Source organism: Nymphaea colorata, chromosome 14, assembly GCF_008831285.2.
Source record: "Nymphaea colorata isolate Beijing-Zhang1983 chromosome 14, ASM883128v2, whole genome shotgun sequence".
Taxonomy (NCBI): domain Eukaryota; kingdom Viridiplantae; phylum Streptophyta; class Magnoliopsida; order Nymphaeales; family Nymphaeaceae; genus Nymphaea; species Nymphaea colorata.
Window position 1 is genome coordinate 11,652,721 of NC_045151.1, and position 23,702 is coordinate 11,676,422.

The 23,702-nt window shown below is 39.2% G+C and overlaps 1 protein-coding gene across 1 annotated transcript in view; it reads right to left on the bottom strand.

The window, feature by feature from the left end:
- LOC116267566 (probable LRR receptor-like serine/threonine-protein kinase At1g56130) overlaps positions 1 to 20,773 on the bottom strand; it is a 31,476-nt gene extending 10,703 nt beyond the window's left edge. Inside the window, exons 1-8 of the mRNA XM_031649370.2 lie at positions 20,626 to 20,773; positions 20,139 to 20,310; positions 19,922 to 19,993; positions 19,765 to 19,836; positions 19,538 to 19,609; positions 3,297 to 3,368; positions 2,935 to 3,006; positions 2,747 to 2,818 (exon numbers count right to left, since the gene is read on the bottom strand). Coding sequence (XP_031505230.1) covers positions 2,747 to 2,818; positions 2,935 to 3,006; positions 3,297 to 3,368; positions 19,538 to 19,609; positions 19,765 to 19,836; positions 19,922 to 19,993; positions 20,139 to 20,310; positions 20,626 to 20,758 — 737 coding nt within the window. The 5' untranslated portion in view covers positions 20,759 to 20,773. The remainder of the gene's footprint in view (positions 1 to 2,746; positions 2,819 to 2,934; positions 3,007 to 3,296; positions 3,369 to 19,537; positions 19,610 to 19,764; positions 19,837 to 19,921; positions 19,994 to 20,138; positions 20,311 to 20,625) is intronic.
- Positions 20,774 to 23,702: the final 2,929 nt, after the last annotated feature.

Sequence of the window (23,702 nt, forward strand, 5' to 3'; positions counted from 1 at the left end):
ATGGTAATGTGTGTGATTTTAGTGGCTCTTAACCTCTTGTAAGTATTGAAAAGTGCATGTCATACTGTTGGATCATTTAAAACGAGATGCATGATGAAAAATTAAAGGATCTTATAGGTTCCTCCTCACTACTTCCTTCAATGTCCATGCTTGTCCCTTTACTGACGGCTTCCTAGGATCTTATTGGAGACCTCATTGTTTCCTTGTTTGTGGTATGCATATCATTAGATAGTTGTGATGTGCTGAGAGGCCAAGATTTATTAGTGCATATAAGCACAGCCAACTGCTTCGCTGTGGTTGCTAGAATTTCCTGTTTAAAGTATAATAGGACAAAGTAAGGTATACTACCGAAAAAAATTATGTTATAATGCTCAACAAGTTCTTGGAGAGGGTTATCAACTTATCATGAAAATAGGAAAATCTCATAACTTTTGGAACTTGGAAAATGAAAAAATAACATAAAATTAGATTACCAGTTATCTAGTATCCTAAATATAAAGAAATAAATAGGGACTTTTCTTTGAAAATATAAAAAAAATCACCTGCTTAATAAACTTGGGTTTTTTCAAAAATCTCAGGGATAAATATAATATTGTGATATTTTTGTTTCTGGTGATATTTCAAAATATTATGATCATTTTATCAATATTGTTTTATGGCTTCTGAATGACGATAATATGGCAATATTTACAAACATCAAAATATTAGCAATACTTGCAACCATTGTCACATATATCGTGTATGGGTATTATACGGCGAGTTATTTCTCGGGTATAATATGGCAAAATTATATATATCAAGAAAATGTCCGGAATTCTTTAATAAATTAAAAGATCCTAAAAATTAGGCAAAAGTAAAATTAATAAAAAAAATTAATAAAAGACATTGAAAAATGATTAGACAAAACATAAACATGATAGGAAGTGGATGAAAAATAGTATATTAAAAGCAAATAATAGCCATCTGTAGGACTTAAAACTAATAAATTTGGTTGGCCCCCATGCTAGACCCAATTTACTCAACCACATGATCTGAAGGTTGAGTTAATGAAAGAGTTAATGCTATGGGTTAGGGTTTTGTAGGAGCAGTTGGACTCTCTCTCCCCCTCTTCTTTCTTGCATCTAATTTTCTGTAAGCTATCTGTCTCTCCTCTTTATTACATAATTAATCTTTATTACTACATGCACCTTTTAGCACTCTCTCTTCTTTATTATGCTTGATTTTATGGTTAATCACCTCTCTCTCTTATTTAATACATTTAAAAGTAGAAACTCGTGGTTTGGCTGAACACTTAGAAAAAAATCTAACATCCAGTAAAAAAATGCATCTTTTTTGCATTTTTTTATTTTATGGCATCTTTATCAAAAAGACATGTTTTATTGACATTTATATGGCTGAATTATGTTTAATGTATTTATCGCGTTTTTTTCAAATAAAACGCGATATTTATGACAGTGCTTGCAACCATGCTTGAAACATATACCTTCTAAATGGACAGCTCTAACTCTAAGTCTAGTTTCATATATATATATATGCACACACACACTATTGTGAACGATGAACACATAACAGTGGCATAATCCACCAATGGAAATCAATGAGCATTTCTGATGATTTCTTTCTTTGGTGCTTTAGCTTTATATTAACAGAATTTGTGACCCCTTTGTCAACCAATCTCTATACATATTGTTCCAGTGAGACTGATCAGGAACTGTTGCTAACATACTGCTAGCAGAGACATCCCTTGACAAAGAAAACAAAAAGTGAACAGATAAGTACAATTAGCAAGTGAACTTATAAACCACATTTATTTTTGTACCTCTCTGTCGTTTAACAATTCACATCCTGATTCATGTGGGTCGCAGTTTTGACAACTAGATGCAGTTGAAAGTGCAATATCTACGCTACATGATAGCACCAATGTAGTAGGTGGGGTGAACCTCACCCTTTGGTACCCCCTGCTCCTTCAGCACCAAACTCAAAATACAACTATATATCCTATTTATATATTCCATATTCCAACTTGAGTGCTAGAGTGACAACTTAGATTAACTTAAAAATGATAACAAGATCAGCAGGAAATGGAACCATGAATAGTTAACTTATACTAAGTTGTTATTTGCCATTGAATAAATCATACCAACAAAGTCTATGAGCTAACCAGGATTGCATTAGCTCCAAGCAGCCTGCTGAGATATGCTTAACCTTTTCCTTTGAAAGACCTAGCACACAGTTCCTAATGGGCTTTTCCCAAGACCCATTAATTAAGTCATTACCACATTATGTATATGCATAAACAGAAAAACTAATCTAAGCTTAGTAGTCAAAATCTTGAGTCCTTGACTACTCAGCTGACTAGTTCTGTGGAGTGAGTTTCAACTGATAAGTGTTGACAAACCAGTCACTAGTTGGTTTGCCAGACTAGGTCTCTCTCTCTCTCTCTCTCTCGCACACACACACACCATATATATATATATATATATATATATATACAGACATATATTATTTGCTTTTATTCAGTCGACTTAGGCTGACTTCGGCCAACCAGTCTCAACTAGTCGTTTTAGGGTCTGGAACGTGTGTCTGACTTCCAATTTTAACAACGTAGAACCTAAGCATAAAATATCCAGTGTTTACCATTTTCTCTTTTTTTTTTCTCACTTCCATAAAAACTAAACATGAACTCATGTGAGTATGTCCGCAGCTAACAAACATTGAGAAAGGAAAATCTTATATAAATATTTACAGGTCAGTAAGTTCCGTCCAATTGCATATGAGGTCAGGTATCTTTCCAGTAAATAGGTTGTCTGAAGCCCACCTGTAAATGAAGCCAAAATCATTAGCTCAAGCAGCTTCGCTACAATATTTGCATTAATAAAAAAATAACTGCAAGGAAAATAAATAGACAATTTGCTAAGAAACAGGAGGCATTACACTATTTTCAATTTCTGTAGATTTACGAATGTTGAAGGAATTGGGCCACTGAGAACAGCACTATTAATATACCTGTCATTTGAATGTCAACAATGTACAATATATCAAAATACCTAACAAGAGAGAAATAAATAAAGAGTACAGCACATAAGCAGTTCACAAGGTGAAGAGTGAATTTCTATCTTTTGCAGGCACCACATAGATGGCATGTCTACATGTCCACTACATATCTAGTTGATTGGACAGGACGACCTCTATGATTCTAAATGTAAAAACAGCAATCATGAATAATAAAAGCATTATGTGCCTAATTCAGCTCATGTAAAACACAAAAGTATTATGTGTGAGATCACGTAACTTACAGTTGGCCCAAGTTCACCAAGTTTCCAAGCTCGGGAGGAAGAGGGCCAGAGAAATTATTTGATCCAAAACTCCTGCAATTTGCAGATTTCACAAAAAACTTCAGTGAAAGAATTACATGCACAGTTATTTGACTTAAAATTGTTGCATTAAGAACAAAAGAGAGTTTGATACCAGATCTAACTAACATAAATTACTAATAACAGAGAAAGTTTTGATAGTACTTGCAAAATATAGATGAATATTTGTGGCGGTAAATTAAAATTCCATTTTTTCTTTCTTGCATTTACTTTTGTGAACATAACCCTACAAAGATCCATCATTTTTTTCTTATGGACTGGGTGAGATCATGACACTTATGTGCATGCCAAAAGAGATAGAATTTAAGGATGCAAAATGTACCAAATAAATATGAAATTCAGAATCTCATAACTTTTGCATCAAAAAGAATGGTTCCAAGAGTGATACTTACATACCATCTTACAAATATCTCTAACATTCAAACACTGCTAGAGTTTACAGATTTATAGCCAGAATTTGTTTAGTTGACTACTTCAGCTATATTTGATTTTCCTGCATCTGTCCAACACATGAAGATAATGCCATTTTGCTGTATGTATCATAGTCATAGAACACACTAGCCTGCACTTCAAAGTCACAATCTGGCACCTTCTTTTCTTGTTTTATATTCACTTTTCCTTCCCTTTTGAAAATTTCCCAACAATGTATACATTTTCTTTCAACTAAAAGTTTATTGCTTCATGTTCTTAAACAGTGAGAATTGCATGGTATGATTGACAATTATGTTATATTGTGCATTTCATTAAAGATTTTAAATCAAATGCAGTGACAAAACTTGTCAAACTAGGAAAAAGATGTAATTTTACAGCGGAAGCGAGGGTCATATCAATGATGATTTAAAAAGTTTTAAGAAACAAGAAGTCTGGAAGAAAATCAGTAACTGAGTCCAAGGTGAAGGCCAGTCCAATACAACAAAGTAAAGTTTAAAGAGGTATCAGACAAGAAATCAAATAAAATTGAAGACAAAGCAAACATTAATCATGTTGTTCCAACTAAAATAAATATAAATTTTTGCTACAACTGAAAGATATGAAAGTATCATCAAGAAAGATCATGGACAATTTACTTATGAAATCGAATCATATACACAGTCAGCTAAAAAATAAGTTATCTCAAGAATTTAGTCTTTTAAGTAATTGATAAAAACTTATATATTAAGATTATGTAATACTTGGCACGAAAATACATTCAATACAATAAGCAGTTAAGAATTATTAATGTCAATAAATTTTTAAAAAATTATAAATCTTACTGTTGAGAAAACTTACTGTTTTGCATTTGAGGTTTTCTGTATTTTGCAATTTTAATATTAGGTAGTTTTCTGAATTTTAAAGTTTTGTTGGACTCTTTATGTAAAGAGTTAAACATAACCCTAGTCATTATTATTTGAAGGAAAGGGAGCAGCCGTAACAAGTAGATTGCACCTTACTCTCTTTCCTCCTCACGTTTTCTTCTTCTCCTTCTTCTCTACCTCTCTAAACAACATGGTATCAGAGCACGTTCCTTCTTGGGACTGATCTGCCTTCCTTCATCTCCATCTCCACTCCTTTCTCATACCCATCGTCTTCCCATTCCTCTACTCTACTTACTGTTTTGAGCAGAACAGTTGGTCGTGTTTGTTGGGCTCGATCTAGGGTTTTCTCAAAAAATTTCAAAACCCTAGATCGATGCCTTGTTGAAGTTGTGTGGTTGCAGTATAGTTAATTGGTCTTCAAGATGGATGGACGTCTAAATACATCACTCATGCAGTATGGTTTATGTTTCTGTTGAGGTTGAAGTTTACAAGTCTGCCAGATTAGCAAAGATATATTGGTTTGGTATGCCTTTTTTGTATGCCTTTTTTTTTGTTGATGCTGTCGGCCAGATCTGGTGATTTTTTTTTTTAAGTACCTTGCTGCTGGACCAAATTTTCTTATATCTGCATGATAGTTGGTGCTGATTACTCAAGCCTGTTGCAACATTGCAAAACTGTATATCAGTTTTCAGTTAGTTGGTTTCCTAGTATTGGATGTCCATCATCTTTTCTTGTCAATCTGTGGTGGCTGCTTGCTAAAAGAGGACTTTATTTGCGATAAAGCAGAAGTATTACTATAGCAGTGGGTTTGTCATAGGGGCTGCTAAACAACGATTGCAGGGATATTCTTCCTTGTTGGAGATTAATTTGATATCTTACTAGTCAATATTCAGACTGCCGTGGACTTTCATATTCTTCTATTTTCAAGGTTTTATCATGGCTGCCAATAAATCTTTACGACATGATAGAACTGAATCTGGAAATCAGCAAATAGAGGCTGGTGTTGAGTACAAAGCTTTCTCAAATCCCTTTTCTTTTGGATCTACTATCAAACTTAATGGAGCCAACTACGATGTATAGGCTAGAACCTTCATGTTGTCAGTTGTTGGACATGGGAAGAAATATATATTGGAGGAAGATGAACCGGTTGAAAAGATTGGTAAATACGCACGGTGGGAGAGAGAAAGTAGTATAATCAGTGCTTGGCTTATGAATAGCAGTCAGCCCCACATTGCTGCAGGGCTTTGTTATTATAATACAGCTAAAGATATGTGGAATTCTCTTCGGCAGACGTACTCTCAAGACAAGAACATCAGCAAAATTTTACAGGTTCAGCAATAATTGTTACAAATGCAGCAAGGTGACTTGGATTTAACTGAATACTTTACAAAGCTGAAGTTCACTTATGAAAAGATGAATTCCTTAAAATCGCCTTGTAAGCATTGTCTCAAATTTCACATGGAGCAAATGATTGTTGTTAAATTTCTTGTTGGACTATCATCAGATTATTCTGCAGCCAAGGCTCAAATGCTTACAGGTTCAAATTTTCCTGATCTTGATGAGGCCTTTAACAGGCTAAACAGATTGGTTGTTACTCTTCCTCCACCCTCAAACAACTCACAACCATCTGCTCTTGCCTCATTTGGAGGAGGATGAAGTGGACTATACTCTTCCCGTGGTAGAGGAAGAGGTCGAGGTCTAGGAGGACGTGGAAGACTTCAATGCACATATTGTGGTCTTCTTGGTCACTTAGAAGATAAGTGCTGGAACAAAGTGGGTAAGCCTAACTCATACACATCCTCTACTGTGACACCCTCATCCACTTCTGCTCCAAACACGCAGTCTATTAGTATAGTTCCTAAGGCGAAACCCACAGCTGCTTCTGTAGATGCTGCATCTCTTAATCTAAGTCCGGCCGAACTTGATTTAATTATGGAGCATCGATCAAATACTACGCCTTCTACCATATCGGCATCCACAGCTATCACAAATTCAGTATATTCTGCAGGTAGAACTTCTTCTAATGGTTGTTGGATAATTGATTCTGGAGCATCTAAACACTTCTGTGGGGATACTAGTATTTCAAACCTGCCGAAATTTAATCCCTTACAGTATGTTCGATTGGCGGATGGAAGACTATCTCCGGTAGAAGGGCATGGAGATGTTCATCTCTCTCCATCTTTGCATGTTCATGATGTGCTCTATACTCCTGAATTCCCAAAGAATTTGTTATCTGTAAGCAAACTAACTAAAGAGATGAATTGCTGAGTTATTTTTGACCCGGGTACTTGTGTATTTCAGGACCTATCGACTGGGAGGAAGATTGGTGGAGGCCATGAGAGAGATGAAATATACTTCTTGGATGCATCTGTTAAGGAGGCGTCATTCTTAGTCGATTCATCTTCAAGTGCGTTCTAATGGCGTCTCAGATTGGGTCATCCATCATTCTCTAAACTACGGCTGCTATGTCCTCAGATTTCTTCCACAACTTCTATCGAGTGTGAAGCTTGTCAACTAGGCAAGCATAGTCGTACTTCATTTCCTTCGAGTCAAAGTGAGTCTAGCCAAAATCTATTTGATTTAGTTCATGTTGATGTTTGGGGGCCTAGTCGGGTCCCAAGTCGGTTGTCGTTTCGGTATTATCTGTCCATTGTTGATGATTTCTCTTGTGTCACTTGGTTTTTTTGTTGAAAGACAGAACTGAAGCTCCTTGTATCTTGAAATCTTTCATATTAAAAATAAAAACTCAATTTAATTCTTGTGTCAAGGTTGTTCGCACTGACAATGCTCTCGAGTTTAAATCTACGTTTCTACTTGAATTCTATAAATCCCATGGTATTATACCACATTTTACGTGCCCTCACACATCTCAACAAAATGGTGTAGTTGAAAGAAAGCATGCCATTTGTTGGATGTTGCCCGCACGATCATGATTCATTCTCACATGCCTTCCAAATTTTGGGGAGATGCAATCATGACCGCATGTTTCCTAATAAACAGAATGTCATCCTCTTCCATAGACAACAAGATCCCAATTCAAATTCTCTACCCAAACAGGGCCTTGTTCTCTTTGCCTCCACGTATATTTGGACGCACATGCTTTGTACATAAACTTGAACGTAATCGAAATAAACTAGCTGCACAAGCAAGTAAATGTGTATTTGTGGGATATTCTAGAAATCAAAAAGGGTATCGATGCCTTGATCCAATAACTAATCAAGAGTTTGTCAGTGCCGATGTAACCTTCCATGAGTCTTCTCCATTCTTTCGTGCAAACCCCTCATATCCACAGTCTAAGATGCCTCCTTCTATTCCACTTCCAATCCCTCATATTCCACTTGAGTCCCTTCCTTTTTTATCATCTCCCACTTGTCCTAATTTCTCCATTCCATGGTTTAAAGATCCTCCTGTCATATATTCAAGAAGGAATCCATCATCTAATGAGCCTGCACCATCTTGCTCTCGGGAGATAAGTAGTTCTGAATTACATGACATGCCTGAGTGTTCCCTTGATGCATCTCATCCTGATGAACTACCAATTGCACTACATAAAGGGATCAGACAATGCACAATTCATCCTCTTTCTAAATTTGTTAGTACAGCTCATTTGGGAGATCATATTGTAAATTTATTGATGCTTTGTCAGCTATTTCCATTCATATTTCATATGAACAAGCTATGTTGGACTCTAAGTGGTACCAAGCAATGAAGGAGGAGATGGATTCTTTAATATCTCGCCACACTTGGGATCTTGTTGAACCTCTTTCTGGGGCAGATATTGTCGGCTCAAAATGGGTATTTACTATCAAGTATAACTCAGATGGTACCGTTGAGCGATACAAAGCCCGATTGGTAGCAAAAGGTACACAGACATATGGTATTGACTTCTTTGAAACTTTCTCTCCTGGTACTATACGCCTTATGGATAGAATATGTACCAGCTTGATGTTAAAAATGTCTTTTTGTATATGGATCTATCTGAAGTAGTTTATATGCAGCAACCACCTGGTTCTGAGAAACATGGGGAGTGTACCAAGGTATGTTTGTTAAAGAAGGCTATATATGGTTTGAAACAGAGTCCCAGAGCATAGTTTCAGAAATTGTGTGATATTGTGTCCAAGTTTGAGTTTCATAGATCTCCTTTAGATCATTCATTGTTCATAAAAAGAACCTCAAGAGGTATGGTTGTTATGGTGATATATGTGGATGACATTGTTTTAGCTGGTGACAGTGAACAAGAAATACAAGACACAAAGAAGTATCTCCAACAACACTTTGTTACTAAAGATCTTGGCTCTCTACGTTACTTCTTGGGGATAGAAGTAGCAAAAAGTAAAGAAGGTCTAGTCCTTTCCCAAAGAAAATATGTTCTTGATTTGCTACAAGGGACATGTATGACTGGAACTAAACCAACATCTATTCCTATGAATTCTCGTATTCACTTATATGATGATAAATCTGAACCTGTTAATAGCAAATCATATCGGTGTCTGATTGAAAAGCTACTATATGTAACCATTACTAGACCCGATATATCCTTTGCTGTGTGATGAAACATATTAGATGGGTCTTGGGACCGGGTCTGGATCCATACCCGATCCATCGTGTAGCCCTTGTTGGGCCTTACTTAAAGATTGTGACCCTAATTTTGAGTGAGTTAATGAAATCTTAAGAGAGAGAGAGTCTGGCGGCTAGTGGGCACCAGCTCCTCCTGATCCGTGGTTTTTTTCCTATTGTTGAGGGTTTTTCCACGTTACATCGTGTTAGAATATCACGTAATAGGGAATCGGGTCCGGATATGGACCCGGCACCCATGGGCATGGAAACCGAGGATGGCTCGGTGCCCTAGGTGGGTTTCCTCTCCCTCTTATTTTCTGATCAAGTATTGTAATCAATTGATTAAGTGATAATAGACTCTCTCTCCTAGGGTTGCGGTTTTACCCCTAGGTTAGAGCTTTTCCGTGGTTTTTTTCCTCTTCCTGAGGTTTTCCATGTATATCTTGTGTTGCTTCTTCGTTTCTTCTTCCGTTGCGTGTTTCTACATGGTATCAGAGACAGCGCGTGTGGGGTTCAGTCTGTGATCGTGGAGTTTCCGCTGTTCTTGTGCCGCCGCCGCCGCCGTCGTTTTCGTCGCCGCCGCTAGTGTTGTCTTTTTCACCGCCGCCACCGTCGCTCCCTGATTTGTTTCCGCCGCTGCCTGCACTGCCGCCTGCGACGCCGTCGTCGCTCGCAGCTGTCATCGCCCTTTGCTTTGTCGCCTCTTACGCCGCCGCCGTCTCCTGTGCACCGTCGCCTCTTGCGCCGTCGCCGCTGCTCTTGAGCCGTCACTGCCTCTCTTACGCAGTACTCCCTCTCGTGTTTTCTGGTGTTGGATATTGTTTGTCTTTGGTGCTCGTGATGGCCGCAGAGATGACTACCAAGATCGATGTTGCATTTGACACGGGCAGCAATACCAAGAGCGAGAATGTGTCTGTTCAAGTCACCTCCATTTGGCTGAACAAAGACAACTATCTCTCTTGGTCTGCTGCGCTGAAAATTGGAATCACGAGTCGCGGTCGGCTGCCTTACATCACTGGGGAGAAACCCACGCCTAGTAAAACCGATCCTAGCTGGGCGACTTGGGTGTTGGAGGATAGTCAAGTTAAGGTGTGGATTATTAGTTCTGTTTCTGCTAATATTCAGCCCCTTATTTTGCAAAAGTCAACCTCATATGACATGTGGACTGTGCTTGCGAGGATGTATGGCCGTAAAAAGAGAGTCCTGCGTACGTACCAGATCAAACGCAGCATCTATTCCCTTAAACAGTGTGACTTGTCTGTGACATCCTTTTATGCAGCCCTGAAGACTAAATGGGAGGAACTGGATTATCATGTGAATGATGACTGTAATTGTGGTTCTGATCATGCCCTGTACTGGCAGAAGGAGTGGATGGACCAGACGTTTATTTTTCTGGGAGGTCTGCGTGATGAATTTGAATCCATTAGGAGTCAAATTCTCAACTGTGACGAGACTCCTGGATTGATGAGGTGTATGCTCAGGTGGAATCTGAGGAACAACGCCGTCAGGTGATGCATATCGACTCTAGTCATGGTAGTTCACCCTCAGCCTTTGTTAGCGGTGCTCCAGGGACTGGGCAACATCCTATTCGGCGTTGTAGTCATTGTAACAAGTTGGGGCATTCTGTTGATTTCTGTTGGGATATTAATCCTGAGAAGAGGCTCACCCGTGGTCGTCCCCCTTCTGGTCGGCGAGGTCCTTCTGTGCCCGACTCTAGTCATGGTAGCTCTTCCAGTGTTGAAAAATCAAAGGTTTCCTCTGACCAAATCAAGGAACTGCAAGCTTATATCAGCCGACTTTCTACTACTCAGGAGGACGCCTCCACGTCTGAGGGTGCTCAGTTAGCCCAAGCTCTTGTTGCCACAAGCGATCAAGGTAATCCCTCACTTGGTGATTGGATTGTTGATAGTGGAGCTACGCATCATATGACAAGGGACCCTAAGATGTTTCAAGAGTACAAATTGTCTTCAGGGCAGCAGTGCGTGTCTATGGCTGATGGGTCTTCCATATCTGTGGCTGAGAAAGGGAGTTTGTCCTTGTTAAATAAATATCGTCTTCATAATGCTCTTCATGTTCCCAATATCCCTGTGAATTTGTTATCTGTCAGCAGTATTACAAAAAAACTCAATTGAAATCTAATCTTTTCTGCTGATCATTGTTCCCTGTAGGACTTGGTGACGGGAAAGAAGATTGAGATTGGTTCGGTTATTGATGGTCTCTATAGACTGCCCGTGCAGGTTGCTTTTGCTCTCATTTCAGCCACTAGTGGATAGTTGTCGGGCGTGGAGGATAGGTCTACCATTATGCGATGGCACGAGCGTCTTGGACATCTCCCATTCCAGTTGATTAAGAAGTTGTTCCCTAGTTTTTTTACTTCTCTTTTCATAGACTCCTTCAATTGTGAAGTGTGTCAGTTGGCTAAGCATGTTAGGGCTTCGTACCCTATTTCTATCAATAAAACCACACGTCCTTTTGCTTTGGTTCATTCTGATGTTTGGGGTCCTTCGGGAGTACCCACCTGTCGTGGTTTTCATTACTTTATGACTCTTATTGATGACTACTCCCGGTGTACGTTCGTGTACTTGTTGAAAGAACGTAGTGAAGTCCCAGTCATTGTCAAAAATTTTGTTGCATTTGTTGAGAATCAATTTTAAACGTCTGTTCAGACTTTCCGCACTGATAATGCTAGAGAGTATGTCTTCTAATCCCTGGATGACTTCTTGAGGAGCAAGGGTATTGTTCATGAGACGTCCTGTAGCTACACTCCTCCACAGAATGGCGTGGCCGAACGAAAAAATCGCCATTTATTAGATGTCATCGGTGCTATTATGTTCCACAGGTACATTCCTAAGCGCTGCTGGGGTGATGCTCTTCTCACCAGTGCCCACCTTATTAACCGTATGCCTACTCGTGTGTTGAATAGTCGTACTCCTTACTCTGTGCTCAGGCCCACTCATAACCCCCGGCCTCTTACTCATCGGGTTTTTGGGTGTATTTGCTTTGTTCATAACCATAGTCCAACCATCAAGAAACTTGACCCTCGGTCTGTCAAAGCTGTCTTCTTGGGGTATTCCTCAATTTAGAAGGGATATAAATGTCTTGATGCTACTACTTCCAAATTCTATGTCTCCTGGGATGTTACCTTCTATGAACATGAGGCGTATTTTCCTGTGAATCCTCTTCAGGGGGAGTGTATAGGGAACAGTGTGGAAGAGTATTCTTCAAATCAGCTTATTCAGTTTATGGACTTCTTGATTACAAAGCTAGTTACAATGTGGAAGATATAGTCAGAGATGATAGAGACAGTCATGTGGAAGGGGGCCATGATGTGGAAGTTACAGTCAGAGATGATAGAGACAGTCATGTGGAAGGGGGCCCTGTGGATGATCAGCCCACAGCCCGTGATCATTTATTTGGCCAGGTGTACACCAGAAAGAAGAAAGATGTGGTTGAGGATGTTGATGTAACCAATCCCAATCCTGTGAGTTCCCCGAATGAACCAAGTCCAATGAATGAAGAGCTTCCCATAGCCTTGCGCAAGGGGACCAGGTCATGTACTTCTCACCCTATTCAGAGATTTGTCTCATATGCGAAACTCAGTAAAGATTACAAATGCTTTATTACTTCTTTGTCTATGTCTGTAATTCCCAGGTGTGTGGAAGATGCTAGAGAGGATCCTAAATGGCTACAGGCATTGGCAAAGAACAACACGTGGGAAGTGGTTGATATTCCCAAGGGGACTCACTTAGTCGGTTCCAAGTGGGTGTTTAATGTGAAGTATAAACCTGGTGGTATGGAAAAGTAAAAGGCAGGAAGTCTGCTGTAGGTCCAGTCCTGAGGCTGAATACAGGGCTGTTGCTATGGGGGTTACAGAAATGTTATGGCTGAAGATTCTTTTTGCAGATATTGGAATTGAAATGGAAGAGAAGATGAAGATGTATTGTGACAATAAGTCTGCAATTAACCTGGCAAATAATCCTGTCCTGCATGACAGAACCAAACATGTGGAGATAGATCGTCACTTCATACGGGAGCGTATAGATTCAAAGGAGTTGATTCTTTCTTATATGAAGTCTGAAGATCAAATTGCAGATGTGCTAACTAAAGCCTTATGTACATCACAATTTCAAAAGAATGTTAGCAAGCTTGGCATGTTTGACATGTATGCCAAGGTTGAGGGGGAGTGTTAGAATATCACGTAATAGGGAACCGGGTCCGGATATGGACCCGACACCCATGGGTGCAGGAACCGAGGATGGCTCGGTGCCCTAGGCGGGTTTCCTCTTCCTCTTATTTTCTGATCAAGTATTGTAATCAGTTGATTAAGTGATAATAGACTCTCTCTCCTAGGGTTGCGGTTTTGCCCCTAGGTTAGAGCTTCTCCGTTGTTTTTTTCCTCTTCCTGAGGTTTTCCACGTATATCTTGTGTTGCTTCTTCGTTTCTTCTTCCGTTGCGTGTTTCTACACATCGTGTTCCTCGTTTTTCTTTTCTTGGTGTTCGTGTTTCTACATGGTATCAGAGCCAGCGGATTTGGGATTTTTTTTGGTGATCGTGAAGATTTCTCTCACCGCTGCCGCTGCTGTCCCTGCCACTGCTGCCGCCACCATCGCCGCTGCCACCACCGCCGCCGCCGATTGCACCGCTGCCACCACAGCCGCCGCCGACTGCATTCCTCTTCGCCCTTGCCCGACATTGTCTTTCCTCTGTCGTGGAGTTCCGACGCTGTCTACCAGTCTGTCGTTGGTGTTCTGCTCCGCCCGACGTCGCCTGCCTCTCCTTCGCCCGATGTTGCCGTCGCCTGCCTCTGCTTCGCCTGACGTTCCCATGCCCTCTGTTGCTGTCTAGGCCGACGCTATTCCTGTCTGCTCCGCCCGACCTGTTTGCTCCGCCTGACGCTACTCAGTCCTGTCTGCTCCACCTGACGCTACTCAGTCCTGTCTGCTCCGCTTGTCTGCTCCGTCCGACTTGCCACCGGTGCCAGGCATCGCCTTGCAGGTTTGTCGTGCCCCTTGCTGCCGCCGGTGACCATTTGTTGTCGCCCAGTGCCCCTCTATCTCTGCACCGCCCGACGGTTCCTGTTCGTTCGATATCCAGCGTCTGCTGTGTAGGTCAAGCGACTGTCTCCTGCTGTGTTGTTTGTGCCGCCTAGCGTCGCCGTCCTGTCAAGCCGAGTGTTACAGCCCCTGAGACTCTTGTTGGACTTTGGTGCTATTTCTCTTGGCATTGTTATCAGCTTTGATTTGGGTGTTCTATCGACGTGATGGCGGATTCCCGTATGGGAGAGTGGATCATCGACAGTGCTGCTACTCACCACATGACCGGCGATCCTAAAGTCTTTCATGAGTATAAGCTTTCGTCAAGAAAGGAACATGTTTCTTTTGCTGATGGTTCATCTATCTCTGTGGCTGGGAAAGAGAGTCTCCCACTTTTGAACAAGTTCTTAGTCCACAATGCTCTACATGTTCCCCATCTTCCCTTGAACCTCTTGTCGGTTAGCCAGATCACGAAAGAGTTGAATTGCGAACTTATTTTTTCTGCTGATCGCTGTGTTATGCAGGACTTGGTGACAGGGAAGAGGATTGGGATTGGTCTGACTTCTGATGGGCTATATCGTTACCTATGCGTACTGCTCAGGCTCTCATGACGGCAGTCAGTCAAGCAACGAAGAACAGAGAGGACTCCCTTCAGTTGATTCTACGTTGGCATGAGCGACTTGGACACCTGCCTTTTGGACTTCTTAGACAGTTGTTTCCTGATTTATGTTCCAGGTTAGATATGGCTACGGTGTCATGTGATGTCTGTCACCTGGCCAAACATGTTAGGGCTTCATATCCTTTGTCTAGCCATCAGTCTAATGAGGTATTTACCATGATTCATTCTGATGTGTGGGGGCCTTTAGGGATTCCTTCTTATCATGGTTTTCAGTATTTTATCATCTTTATAGATGATTGTTCTCGTAACACTATTGTCTACTTGTTGAAAGACCGTAGTGAAGTTTCTACTGTCATAGAGACTTTCATTGCTTATGTGGAAACTCAATATGGAGCATCTGTTAAGACCTTTCGATCTGACAATGCTCGTGAGTATATGTGTCAGTCTATTGATAGCTTCTTTCGAAAAAAAGGAATTGTTCATGAGACTTCCTGTAGTTATACTCCTCCTCAAAATGGAGTTGCTGAACGAAAGAATCGTCAGATATTGAATATGACTCGAGCTCTTCTTTTTCAACGTCATGTTCCAAAAATGTATTGGGGGGATGCTGTGTTGACTAGTGCGTATCTTATAAACCGTTTGCCTAGTCGTGTGTTGAATGGGCAGACGCCTCACTCTATGTTACGGGGAGTCGTGAACCTTTCTCTCTTCCACCAAGAGTTTTTTGTTGTGTTTTCTTTATTCACAATCATAGTTCTCACATTAAAAAGCTTGATCCAAGGTCTATTAAGGGCATATTTCTAAGTTATTCTCCCACTCAAAAAGGGTATAAGTGTCAGGACCCTTCCACTGGTCGTGCCTATGTTACCAATGATGTCACTTTCCTTGAACATGCTTCATATTTTGGTGAGAATCCTCTTCAGAGGGAGAATTCTATGTCAAAAGAAGAGTATTCTTCGAGTCAGAAAATTCTGTTTACAGATTTTTTGGACTACAGGCGTGAATCCGTTGGTCCTTCTATTGAGGTGCTTAAACAGGAAAAAAATGGAGAGTGTTCTACTGGGGCAGGAGAGGAATGCAATCGTCTGTTTGGGCAAGTTTACTCTAGGCGAAGAGTATTTACTGATGAGATGATAGGTGGTGAGAATTCTACTCCCAATCCAGTTAGTCCTTCCCTGGATGAACCAAGTCGTGCTTAGAAGCAACCTATTGAAGAAGAGATTCAGACTGTTATTGCGAGTGAAGAGCTTCCCATCGCCCTGCGAAAGGGTGTCAGGTCACTCAACATCCTATTGGTAACTTTGTTTCATATTCTAGACTGAGCAAAGACTACAAATGTTTTGTATCTTCTCTTTCTTTGGCTATGATTCCCAAGAATGTTGCTGATGTTTAAAGTGATCCCAAGTGGACTTATGCAATGCAAGAAGAGATGGAAGCCCTGAGAAGAAACATGACGTGGGAGGTTATAAAGATTCCTGAGGTTCACTTGGTTGGATCTAAGTGGGTCTACACCATCAAGTACAAACCAGATGGAAGTGTTGAAAGATACAAAGCTCGTCTTGTGGCCAAGGGGTTTAGTCAGAAATATGAGATTGTTTATTTAGAGACCTTTGCTCCTGTTGCAAAGATGAAGACTGTGAGAGTCATTATATCCTTAGCTGTGATGAAGGAGTGGAAGATGTACCAACTTGATGTCAAGAACGCATTTCTCAATGGAGACCTTGAAGAGGAAGTATATATGAGTATGCCTCCAGGATATGAGGAACCTGGTAAATGTTGCAAGCTAAGAAAAGTTTTATATGGGCTCAAACAGTCTCCTCGAGCATGGTTTGAACGACTTAGACTTGTCATGAGACAATGTGGATACCATCAAGGGAATAGAGATCATACACTCTTTGTGAAGAGAAATGAGCAAAAGGTTACTATTTTGTTGGTATATATTGATGATATGATTCTCACAGGAGATGATGAAGATGAAATAATTAAGGTAAAGAAACTGTTGGCGATCAAGTTTGATCTCAAGGACCTTGGTAAGTTGAAATATTTCCTTGGCATTGAAATTGCTAGGTCTGAGACTAGTTTCGTGCTAAATCAACGGAAGTATACTCTAGATTTGTTAAAGGAGACCGGAAAATTGGGGTGTAGACCAGCTTCTACTCCTCTAGGTGCTGGTCATAAGCTAAGTCTTAGAGATAGAGAGCCTATCTGTGAAGAGGCCAAAAGAAGATATCAATGTCTTGTAGGAAAGTTGATTTATCTTACTCTCACTAGACCTGATATTACCTTTGTTGTGAATGTGATGAGTCAGTTCATGCATGCTCCCACGGATGCTCACTTGAAGGCTGTTGACAGGATCTTGCGCTACTTGAAGAGAAATCCTGGCAAAGGTCTTTTGTATGTCAAGCAAGACACTCTTCGGATTGAAGGTTATTCAGATGCAGACTGTGCATGCTGTATTGACACTAGGAGGTCCACCTTTGGCTATTGTATTTATTTGAAGAGAATCTCGTAGTGTGGAGAAGTAAAAGGCAAGATGTTTGTTCTCGTTTCAGTGTTGAAGCAGAATACAGAGCAGTGGCTATGGGAGTTTCAGAGCTTTTGTGGCTAAAAGTATTGTTGACTGATATTGGTATAAAGGTTGAAGAACCAATAAAGATGTATTGCGATAACAAGTCTGCAATCAACTTGGCCAACAATCCTGTGCTTCATGACAGAACAAAGCATGTTGAGATTGACCGACATTTCATTCGAGAGAGAATTGATGCTAAAGAACTTGTACTTCCTTACATGAGATCTGAAAACCAAACAACTGATGTTCTGACGAAAGCTCTATCTTCGACTTCGTTCGAGAGAAATGTATCCAAGTTGGGCATGTTTGATATGTATGCCCAATTTGAGGGGGAGTGTTGAAACATATTAGATGGGTCTCGGGACCGGGTCTGGATCCATACCCGATCCATCGTGTAGCCCTTGTTGGGCCTTACTTAAAGATTGTAACCCTAATTTTGAGTGAGTTAATGAAATCTTAAGAGAGAGAGAGTCTCGTGGCTAGTGGGCACTAGCTCCTCCCCATCCATGGTTTTTTCCCTCTTGTTGAGAGTTTTTCCACGTTACATCATGTTCCTCGTTTTTCTTTTCTCAATGTTCGTGTTTCTACACTGTGGGAAAACTAAGCCAGTTTATGGATAAGCCAAGAAAAGCTCATTGGGATGCGGCTATGCTATTATTGAAATTTCTAAAAGGTTCTCCTGAAAATAGTCTATTATTTATAAGTTCTTCACTTCAGATAGAAGCTTATTCTGATGCAGATTATACAGGCTCTATTGATGACAGAAAGTCCACTACGGGATTTTGTATCTTTGTTGGTGGTAACTTAGTTTCTTGGAGAAGTAAAAAGCAAACTGTTGTTGCTCAGTCAAGGGCAGAGTCAGAATACTGAGCAATGGCCTAAACTGTCACTGAAATCACTTGGATGAGAGCCATGCTAGAAGGTCTTGGAATACAGACAGAATTGCCTCTAAAATGCAATGTGATAATAAAGCGGCCACTTATATAGCAAATAATCTGGTTTTCCACGAATAGACCAACATATCGAAGTTGATTGTCACTACATTAGAGACTTGGTTCAAGCAGGAATCATTTCTACTGAATATATTGCTTCAGAAGATCAAACATCAGATATATTTACCGAAACTCTTCCTATATCTGATTTCATGAAATGTTGTAACAAGCATCATTCTGTATTTTACAATTTTAGTATTAGGTAGTTTTCTGAATTTTAAAGTTTTGTTGGACTCTTTATGTAAAGGGTTAAACATAACCCTAATCATTATTATTTAAAGGAAAGGGAGCAGCCGTAACAAGTAGATTGCTCCTTACTCTCTTTCCTCCTCACGTTTTCTTCTTCTCCTTCTTCTCTACCTCTCTAAACAACACTTACTAAAGAAGTTTTGAAACATAAATAGCAGTATTTGATTTTTGAAGATAAATAATTATTAGGGCAGATTAGAGCTAAAAATGCGCAAACCCTGATTCACAGTTTAAAGGAAGTGCGTAGGAAGCATAGAAGAAGGATGAAAAATAAGTGCATCAGAAGCACAAGAGAAACACAAGCGGAAGCATTGAAGAACTATAAGAGAAGCATGCGAGAAAGCACGACAATTAATCCACTCTTTTATTGAGCTTCCAAGAAAGAGTGATTCCTCTCTTGAACTAAAGCTCTGGTTGTCAATTTTGCTGATATACATACATGTTCAACCCTCGATCTACAAAAATCTGTTGGGACTGTTTCTTGCTTTAACATAAAAAATCTAGCAATGTATGTTTGTATATATAGAAAGAGAGAGGGATAGAGAGAGAATATGATTTATTATGCAGGAAACTGCGCCGGAGTCGAGAGACTTAGTCATGGTATAAGGTCATAAAATCCCATGGCTAGTATACAAAATTGATGCCCAATTTCCCATAGAGCTCGAACTTCAGGTGTCTGTCAAACAGCTGAGGTCCACTCCACTATGCCAGCCCCCTTGGGGCCAGAGAGTAAATAAATTTATGATCCATATTATTTATATTATCTATATATATATATATATATATACACACATATTGCTTGTGTAAGAGAGAGAGAGAGAGAGAGAGAGAGAGAGAGAGAGATTTACAGTGATTGAAGTCTTATGAGTTTTCCAAGTTCCTTCGGAACAGTCCCAGAGAGAGCATTAATACCAAACGTCCTGTTGAATAAAAAATGGAAGACAGGAAAGGGCACATCATTCACAGCAGGACATGCTTAATAAAAGAAACGGTTTAACAGATTTGTAGTTAGAGAAACAAAAAGAAAAATAAGTGCAGCTAAAAACAGTAAGCCTAAAAAACACAAACCACTTACAAGTATTCCAAGGAGGTTAAATTGCCAATGAATGCAGGCAATGGTCCTGTCAGATAATTTTGAGCCAGATTTCTGCAAGATGTTGAAGCTAAACATGGTGACCACCATGATGATGGTGGAGATGATGTTAAAAGAGAAGAGATTGAGGGTCTCATACAAATTATCAAGTAAAGTAAGATTTGCAAGAGCTTCTGGTATAGTTCCGCTGATACTCAGAGCATAAACTTTCCTGTTAAAAGAAACACCAGTTATTTAAACATGGGGCTCGTAAAAGCAGAAAAATATCAAATGCGGTGATATATTGAGACTAGAGGCCTCATTCTACAATCTAAAGACGACGGAGGAAAAAAGGAATTGGTTGATAAGATACACACAGTTTGGTGATATGGCAAGTTCCATTGCTGCAGGAACACTTGATCGCGGGGTCATAGCGCGTATCATCGATTGTGGAAGCATCAATGGCAGTGCCGCTACAGGGTTCAGTTAGATTCCACGAAGAAGATGACGAGAGGTTCCAATGCTTTGATATGCTTCTGAAAGCGCTCACTGGCAATTAAAACAAGGAGAGAACGATCAAAACTTGTCAGACAAGATATTTAATTTTCCTTTTCCATAATCGGTTACAAAGTAAAATTGACCTTCTGATGATCGAGAAACCAAAGTACCACTTTAAACTATATATAGATGTATATATATCAAAAAATTACCCATTCTTTCCTAACTTTGCCTCTTGTTTTTTTTTTCAATGGTTCGTAGTTTTCTACGTTCGAACCATATAAACAAGAACCAAAGTCCCAAATTTCTGGAAAACAGAAGGATTGGAGAAAATTTTCCTTTCTTATAGTCAGTTACAGAGTTTACCTTCAACTGGGTCTGTGGTGCTCTGGCCTTGAGCTTGGGCTCCCCTTCCGACGACGGAAACGAAGCACAGAATCCATTGAAGGAACAAGACAAAAGCAGAAACCATGGATTCGCTAAACTTCGCCCTCTGCATTCAAATGTTCTACTCTTCCCACGAAAAAGAACTGTTATAAGAAGGTGATGCTCAATAAACAAGTGAGCAAAGTTTGAGAACGACTGCACAGGATGTCATCAAAGGAGAGAGATCAGGATAATCCTGAACAGTGTGGGCCATTGACTTTGCCTTGCCACATGGAGGAAAAAAAGAGTGAGAAAGGAGAGATGTTTGGTGAAGCTTAGTCCATTTCGTCTGCAGCGACGTTGCTTAGTTTGTGTTGGAAACTTGGAATCAGTGAATGAAGAAAAGATTGATCCCTTCGGTTTACCTCTAATCCAGTCAAGGCATCCATGAGTTTGAGTACCGTTTGAATCTCGACTATTGACTGTCATATTCGCCAAATCGAACAATGTGAAAGTGACCAACACAGCTAAAAATTAAGCTGTTCAATATTTAAATTATATTTGTTTTATCCTGCGAATAACTTTCATAATCATAAAAGGCAACATGAATATCTACTTCACTATGTTGAATGTAACGATTGAGGTTATGCGAAAGGCCAGGTCCTCTTAGCATGTTTAAAATTTATTTTTAAAAAAAAAATCGTTAACTTATGATGCATAAATTGGAGTTCATGACGTCCTCCTCCTCACAAAGTTTCGTCGTTGATCGATTTGAAACCATTTACGTTAAATTATGATGCCTAAAATTTAATTGTTTTAAAAGAAAAGTCGTTAAATTATGATGCACTAATTAGACTTGATGGCCTTTATCTTTTCCACACAGTTTTGGCATGGATCGATTTGAGACCATTCACTTTAAGAACTCCTGTCAATTTATATTTTTCAAACTTAGTTCATCAGAAATTTTGGCCACCAAAATTCACTCCAAACTAATTGTGAAGTTATGTCCTAAAAGTTGACACACACACACACAAATAAATAATACGTATCATGGATTTCTCCCACTATTTTGATGCTCCAGAGTCAAACGGCTGCAATCTAGTCGGATGGCTAAATATTTGAAATCTATCACTAAAGGCACTACAAAACCGTAAAAAAAAAAAAAATCACAAACCATTATTATATCATGAGTCGTTGCCAGGCTAAAGGCTTTTAGCGACAGATTTTAAATATTTAATAATCTGGGAAATTAGGCGGCTAGATTATTTCTCTCTCTCTCTCTCTGTTTGTCGATAGATATATATATATATATATATATATAAAAGCAAATACCAAACCTTCAGTTAAAAGGGAAATATCTAAGCCAGCAATGTCAAAAGATCGTATAGATCAAATTGAAAATATAGGATCAAATTGAAAATATAGAAACCAAGTTGTTTTCTTAAAAGGCCGCCTGATATGATAAGGATGTCAATGACAAGGAAAAAAAGGGGAAAATGACTTTTTTAAATGAGATCTCGTCTCCTTTCATGTATATTTTGGCCTCTAGAAAAAAATTTGTCTTGTATATTCTCGATTTGGGTCAAAAAATCACTTTTTTACCAACCCACATCAACTTCCTACTTATGTTCATGGGATGTAGGGATGTCAATGTATCTGATTCGTCTGATCAAACTATTTTGAAAAAAATCAGATACAAAAAATTAATATTTGATTAAAAAAAACAGATCAGATTAAGATTTAGGACATGGACGTTCAATCAGATTTTGGATAGACATAAATATTTGATTTGATTTTGGATCAGATTTAGTTTAAATAAATATCATACATATCCAATGCTCTGAAATTGTAAAAATCAGCTGGATTCTATTCAAAATTCGGATTCCGATCATATTCATATTTGCGAAATCAAATTTTAGATTCAGATTCGGATACAACTTTATTTGTTCGCATTCGAATCCGTGTATATGAATATCCAAAATAACGGATACTTATATGTGATTTTATTGACAAGCCTACTGAGACGGAAAAAGAGATATGATACTTCCTAAGTTTGCTTGTTTAATAAATCATCCATGTTCAGCTGCGTTTAAATTACTAATGTGAAAGAAGTAATTGGAATAATTTTCGGTATTGATGCTGGAAAGTTGTTCGAGAATCACATAAATGCATTCACAATCTAACTATTATTTAAATGTATGTTTTTTTCATAAAAAATATTAAATAGTAATCCTTTGCATGCTGACTTAGTCGTCGACTTGATAGGAACAAAATTTTTGTTGTTTTTAATTAACAACGAAAGCTGAGGTGTTAAAAAATAGGCGTGTGGAACTCTTTAAGGTGTGTTGTTTGAATAAAAACTTATCAATTTAAATATGCTGATTTAATAAACTATGAAATATTATTTCAAATAAAACATGACTTTTAAATTCTATGACATAACATACAAACACAATAAAGTTGTGAAATATTGTTTTTGTTTACGTGTGTCCTACCATACGTGTGCGTTCATAAATCTAGTTAATGCGATAGAAAAAACAAGTCGTACAAAAGTGGGTAAAGTAATTAATGGTCACAATGAACAACAAGCGAACATATGTTGTAAGCTCTTGTGTGTCTTTTTAGCTGAGCAGTCAGGCTGGACCCAAGTGGACGGTTTGACCTTTTCGAATGATTGTTGGTAGCGGTGGGGCATTGGGCTAAGTAGCCGACTCGGGCATGCGGGAGCCTTACTTTGACCAGACTGAGCTGGGTCAAACCCGTCTCCATATATATTATATAATTATATTTCTGTGCTGCCAAACAGCTTCTTATATATCCCAATTCTTATTTTTGATGGCGGAATATGTAGAAATTAGATGGAACGCTTGTGTGGTTCAAGCAATCCATATCATACCAACCAATTCTTAACTTATAATTGTGAACGCTTTTGAGTGTTCACATTTCTTTTTGATCAATCAAAGAATCATATTATAGACCATAGCCACCTGACACTTTTTTTAAAAGAGAAACACATTAAAGACGTTAGAAGCAAGGCAAGTGAAAAAAAATGGGGGGGAGGGGAAATCCAAAAATGA